General features: G+C 39.2%; 1 protein-coding gene across 1 annotated transcript in view; it reads right to left on the reverse strand.

The window, feature by feature from the left end:
* Positions 1-1,027: 1,027 nt before the first annotated feature.
* Positions 1,028-6,526, reverse strand: part of DCLK3 (doublecortin-like kinase 3) — a 14,034-nt gene continuing 8,535 nt past the window's right edge. Inside the window, exons 2-4 of the mRNA XM_009329992.1 lie at positions 5,314-5,446; positions 4,220-4,387; positions 1,028-3,339 (exon numbers count right to left, since the gene is read on the reverse strand). Of these exons, the coding sequence (XP_009328267.1) occupies positions 3,143-3,339; positions 4,220-4,387; positions 5,314-5,446 (498 nt within the window). The 3' untranslated portion in view covers positions 1,028-3,142. The remainder of the gene's footprint in view (positions 3,340-4,219; positions 4,388-5,313; positions 5,447-6,526) is intronic.

Genomic DNA, 6,526 nt, shown 5'->3' on the forward strand with positions numbered 1-6,526 from the left:
GCCATATGAGAGTCTAAACCACAAAGATTTAATGAAGGGCAAGGAGGGATATTTCTTCTTCCTAACGAATCAGCAAGAACTTGCTCTCTGTGAGACTTCAATCTTCCCCAGCTTTGAGCTTCCTCAGACTTCCTGTAGACGAAGGAACTAATCAAGAAATGCAAGCATAAGGGGAAGATGACTCCAGAACCCAAGGAGACAGTAATCATTAGAAAAATCTCAGGAAAGGAAGTAAGAACAATAAAAATCCTCACCCCTAGAGTGTGAATGTGTTTCATGTATTAGAAACTGTCTTATAGGGCGTAAAGATCAGGTCTGCATTGGAATGTCATGCAGTGGGAAGAGAAAAGCTTGAGAAAAGGCAGTAGGACATGAGGGGATACTAGAGATAACCTTGAGACCAATACGGTGTTTTCACCGGTTTTTGTCTGAGTCCTCTCTAATCTTACTAACTTTCAACATCAGCAAGCAATGCTTGAGGCTGAGCTCACCAAAGTCATGTGTTCTCATTGTTTCGAGCAACTTAAACCACGACTGGGGACCTGCACTCCTTAGAGCAGCACAGAGGCAGAGCAAGAACACTGGAAGCAATGAGAGAAAAGAAGGAATATCTAAGCAGGAGAGAGAAAGAAAGAGGAAAAAACCCTGAGAAGCACCTGGAGGCTCTTTCAGCCTCCAACCTGAAGAAGGAGGGCCTAATGCCACATGTCTATTAGCAACACCAACAAACCAGTCCCTCAGCGCTGCCCCAGCACTGTCTGTACTTACAGATGCAATGCAGTGACAGTACACAGGACAGTCCATCTTTAGTCTGTCTGGGAACCAGAGAACTTGAGAGAAAAACAAAATCTTTGAAAAAATAATTACTTTTATATTCATTACAAGCAAATTCTCTATCTTCAGCACTATGAATAAGGCTGTAGACAGGTTCTTAAAGGTGAAAAAGGCAACTCATAACACAATCTCCAAACTGTCAGATTCATTGCTGATAAAGTATTCTGTCTCTTCAAACTTTATTCCTAAACAACTATATTAAAAATAAGATAATTACAATATATAATATTACAAGTCAGAAGCTATTTTTCCACAGCTTCCTATCCGCAATAGACTTAAACTAATAGAGGCGAAGTTATTACTAGTACTCAAAGACCACATAATGCATTTAGAATATGAGGTTACACATAGGCTTAACTCAGGAAAGCGCTTAAATCCATTCTTGTTTTCAGGAAAAGGGAAAGTCTTCCTGACCCAGGGCCCCTAAAGCAGAGGTATGACATATCATATACATAGTACTTGGGCATACAGTAAAGATTTGACTGGTTTGTTTCACAAATTCTTGAATTCCACAGCAAGTCTTATTCCAATATGTATTAAAAATAAGCCAGTTCAATTCAAAGTGCAATTCTCCTTTAAAAGCCAATCATCTCTACTTTCATACATCATTCTTGCAGCAAAACTGTCACAAGTTGAAACAGAAACATGGTGACAGTACCCCACGGTTTTTGGTAATTCAGAAAGTTCACACAAAATATTAGCACTCACCAAAAATAATATTCTGGTTCATATAGTTTTGAAAATGTTCTACTGATTCTGAAATGCTTCTGACATTTCTCATTATGAAATACATAGGCAGAGCAGCAGCACTGCAATTGTAAAATACCCTCATTCATTTCTACAAGCTATGAATTCAATACTAATACCACTGATATTTTAACATCAATATTATTTACTAGCACATGGAACTCGTGGACAAAGCATTATAAAACAAGACAACTCAAGTGCTTTTTGGATTTGATTAGTTAACCAAAAATTCTGAGATTCAAAAGCTGTTCTAGGTCACAGCCCTTCTCAGGACTGGATTTCCTCCCCCAAGGATTTCCTTAAAACTGCATCCAATCAAATTATAAAAAACATGTGCATCTGACCCTTCCTCTGGGAGACCCTTCCATACAACAACAACAAGTTGTTGTTTTCCCCGAGTTGAATTTTAATGTAATTTCATCCCATTGCCCATTCTCATGGAAGCAAGGAGAAAGAGTCCCCAGGGAAGGCAACAGGGGAAAAAAACCAAACGATTGCTAAACTACGCTGAAAAAGTGTATAAAATTCAGCTGTGAAGTGTGCTGATGAAAAAGGCACCATGAAGGTAAGGGTTAACTTAAGTCACAAAAGCAGCTTCCCAGCTTTCTCTTCTCCATCAGCATGGAAGAGTCACAGATGCACACGGATGGCTCCTAAGAAAAAAAATCAGTATGAAAAAATGCTTGGGTTATCATTCCATAAATACACCTTTGGGAAAAGAACCAAAGTTCCCTTAGAATTGCTTAACTTCCTACTTCCCAGAGTAGGAAGAAAAGCACTTTGAAAGTTTTTATTAGTCTTGAAAAGCTATCAGCCACGCTATCTTCCCACTTCTCATAAACAAATGAAACTACCATACTACACAGCACTACCATAGTTTAACAGAAATGTTGTACAGTCTATTGTCCTGTCCACGAGAACATCCAATGAAAGATGTTGCCAAGGGAGATATCATAAAATATTTGATTTAGTCTATAAGGATTTTTCTTCCCTCACAACTTAATAAATAGTATCTTGTTGTTTATTTAACATATCCTAAAGAATGTATTTGCTTTTTTTTATTCATTCACCTTCTCCATTGCTAGCAAGAATTGGTGAAAAGACAGTTTAGAGAATTAGCGCAGGATGTGTATGCAGACAGCTATTTTGAAAACATTATAAACACAAAACATTATAAACACAAAACTCCTGGAAGGTATCATACAAAAAGAGACAAGAGAAGTCATCACTAGTGTCAGCCACAGAAGCAAACATTTGTTGTCTAAAAGATATACATTTTGTAATGTAAAAGCCCAAATCAGTATTTAAAGAAAAATAATAGATACCCTCCAGGAAATATCTAGTCCTCACTGCTGTCAACAGAGAGACTCCTAAGTAACATCAGAAGGAAGTGGATGCGAATTTGATCTCTGTCCTTCTTCAGAATCTCAGAATCAAAAAAAAAAAAAGGCATGGCAATGGCCAGCAACAGCTATACACTAAAGGCCCAATTCATTTAGAAAAGAAAACATAAATTATTTGTTAATCAATAAAAAGAAGACTAAACGAGCTTGAAGAGATTTCATGTGTCCTCATCTGCAACCTCCTTTCGGCGCTGGGCCCGAAAATGACGCTCAATATTTATTGTCACTTCCCTCTGCAAATTTCTGCTGTTTGTTTTTCCAGCTGTTCTGATCCAAGGGTGCTGAAGTACTTGTCGTGCTGTGTAGCGCTTCTGGGGATCCACTATCAACAGCCTGGTTATGAGGTCTTTTGCTGCTATTATGAAAGAAAGAAAAGGAGAGAGGGGAAAAGAACAGTGACGTGATGATGCTGACAGTTATACCTACACAAAAAGTCCTTCTTATTTTTTCTTATTAGTTTTACCATAATGACTTTTGTGACTACCTCAGGAGATACTCCAACAACTGGATTTAGAACTAGTGGCAGGAGATGTTAAACCTCCAGCATATCTTTTACTGATATCATTCTCCCCTTCAGAAAGAGAAGAGAAAGCACAGGGCATTTAATCTTGAAAGCATGCTGAAAGCATCAGGCTAGGTGTTCAGATTCACAGGAATTAGCATTGGGTATCTCATCACTCAAGGAGCATAAAAGTCGTAGAATGCTGTTGAGCATGTTCTTTAAAAGACTGTATAGGGAGAGAGGGGTTTTAGGGTTTCCGATTTTCAAGAGTGCACAAAAGACACCATACTAGCCTGCAAGAAGGAGAAAACTACTATGTGCAGCCCCCATTGATCTCAACAGAAAATCCACACTGCGTTCTGCAGAGCAAGGATTTAATTCTCAGCTTTTGAGATTTTCGCATACATCTTTACAACCTAACATAACCCTGGAGATTATTTTGGTACCTTTTTCTAGAGAGACAATTCATATAAGCAGGGTGAGGAAAATCCTTGCTCTTGCCTCAGAAAGGGAGCAATCCATTAAATCAGTCAGACCTAATATTCAGATTCATAGTCATCAATACTACCAGAGGACTAAATTCACATTTAAAGCAAACACAGAATCGCACAAGAGAGACCTGTAAGGCACCCCCAAGTTCATTGAGCTCACTGTCCTGAACAAAAGGGAGTTCTTCACACTCCAGGGAAGAAGTCTGTCATTTCTCAGACCTGCTATACATACTGAATCTTACCTGCAGAAATATTGTCCCAGTATGGGGAAAGGAACTCATAGTGACCCAGCTGTATGATCTGGAACAGCTCTTCTTGATCACGTTCCTGACTGCGAAAAGGGGGAAAACCGCAGAGCAGAATGTAAAGGATCACACCAGCTGCCCACATATCTACTTCAAGCCCATAGCCTAAGGAAGAAAAGACAAACCGAAAGTCCTGTTTTAGAAAGACAACTCACAACTGGTAGGGAACTGTTTCTTTTTCATTCTATTTTCCAAGAAACACAGAAGCTTTGCTCAGTTTCTCAAAAAGATGAGGTCAGCAGAAGAATAAGTGGCTGGTACACCACGCTTACAAGCTGAGCTGCTCTGCTTGTTAATAACTACAGCTCTCACAAAGTGCCTCTCTTCTACAACATGTTTCACAAACACTGTCTCAACAAGGCCGGTGTCAGCTGGAGACTAACTGAGAAAACACAGCATATATTTCTAAAATAGTCCTCCTCAGATTCCCTTCAAAAAAGCACTGAGAGTGCCAAGTTTCCATTGAAACTGGATATAACTGGAGATGTGCAACCCAGCTCCACAGGACAAAAAACAGAAATAGCTTTGCTTGAGTCATCAACAAAACTGACTCCTTCTCAGGTCTGAATCTTTTTGGATATGAAATCTCCAAAATTTCTTCTGATGGGAAACATGTTTTGGCTTGTTACATAAGTTTAACATACGTGTTCACAATTTTTTTGCATCATTAGGGGCCTTGGAAAGTTGTTTGGATTACAGTCATGAAATGGGGCTGACTACCCTCAGGTTGCAACACGAACTTTTGTTCATTTCCCCACTTCAGTATTTACCATCTATGATATTTTATGGCTTGTCTGCTAGGAAATCAGTGTTATATTACCATAGACATTAATAATGCAAACGTGACTGATGTCATGCTTGTGTTTGTCAAAAGCTAAAAGATTTCCCTTCCTTTCACAGATTACACTGCTAGCCAACCTCCTACCCTGCAAAGGCCTATCAGTAGGTTGAAACATTCTGGAATATTTCCACGATTAGAAAGTTCAGAATAATTGTATGATTTACGACAAACTATAAATATATACACTTACCCTTCTCAGCAAGTATTTCAGGGGCAACATACGTTGGTGTTCCACACACAGTAAATATGGGTTTCGTAACCTGCTTTGCAAGGCCAAAATCTGCTAGTTTCAGTGTAGTAGATTTATCTGCATTATGCTGAACCTATACACAATGAAAAATACATATATTTACTCCAGATGCATTTTTAAGACAGCAAAAGATAAAGGAAGTAGTTAATAATAAACAGGAAGAAGTTCTAATAATAGTGCCTTCAAGTAAAGCAACATGAAATGGAAACAGTATTTTGACAAACAGTATTCAGAGTGTTTTTCCCCCCCCATATACTAAGAGGATGTATATATTTAAGAGGACAAGCAATAACGGAAAAAGAAAACTTTGCTCTACAAACTCTGGCACACTGTAATTTCCAAGAAATTAAAAGGAGGAAGACAAAAAATAACCAACAGTCAATTAAATGTTATTATTTCCTCTTGGGAAAGTAAACTCTTCCCCTGGAAAAGCAAAGATTGCTGTGGGCGTCTTTATGCTTAAATGCGATATTCCCAGGTAAACTACTGACTTTACTGTGTCACTTGAAAAGCCTATCTCCATCCTACCAGTCTAACAAAAAAAAAAAAAAAAAAAAACCTGACAACAAACAAACAAAAGCTTTACTTTCTTAGCAAATTACTCTGCTACTCTACCTGCTGCCCTGAAAATAAATGTCACAGTCATCACATAGCAAGAGTTGGAGAAATGGATCCATGCAGAATGTTCTCCTAAATGGGTCTTTTTAGCAGTTCCCATCTCCTACATCCACCTGGAAAGTAATCAAAACACTTCTTCCCATTCTAATTTTGCATGCATGGGTCTTTAGCATTAATTTGTAATGCAGTTAATGAAACATTATTTTAAGAAACAAAATATGTCAATGACAGACAGTGAGATCGAGTGCACCCTCAGCAATTTGCAGATGACACCAAGCTGAGTGGTGTGATCGACACGCCAGAGGGACGTGATGCCATCCAGAGGGACCTGGACAAGCTCAAGAAGTGGGCCTGTGTGAACCTCATGAGGTTCAACAAGGCCAAGTGCAAGGTCCTGCACCTGAGTCGGGGCAACCCCCGGTATCAATACAGGCTGGGGGATGAAGGGATCGAGAGCAGCCCTGCCGAGAAGGACTTGGGGGGTACTGGTGGATGAAAAGCTGGACAGGAGCCAGCAATGTGCGCTCGCAGCCCA

Source organism: Pygoscelis adeliae, unplaced genomic scaffold, assembly GCF_000699105.1.
Source record: "Pygoscelis adeliae isolate BGI_AS28 unplaced genomic scaffold, ASM69910v1 Scaffold368, whole genome shotgun sequence".
In the NCBI taxonomy this organism is placed as follows: Eukaryota; Metazoa; Chordata; class Aves; order Sphenisciformes; family Spheniscidae; genus Pygoscelis; species Pygoscelis adeliae.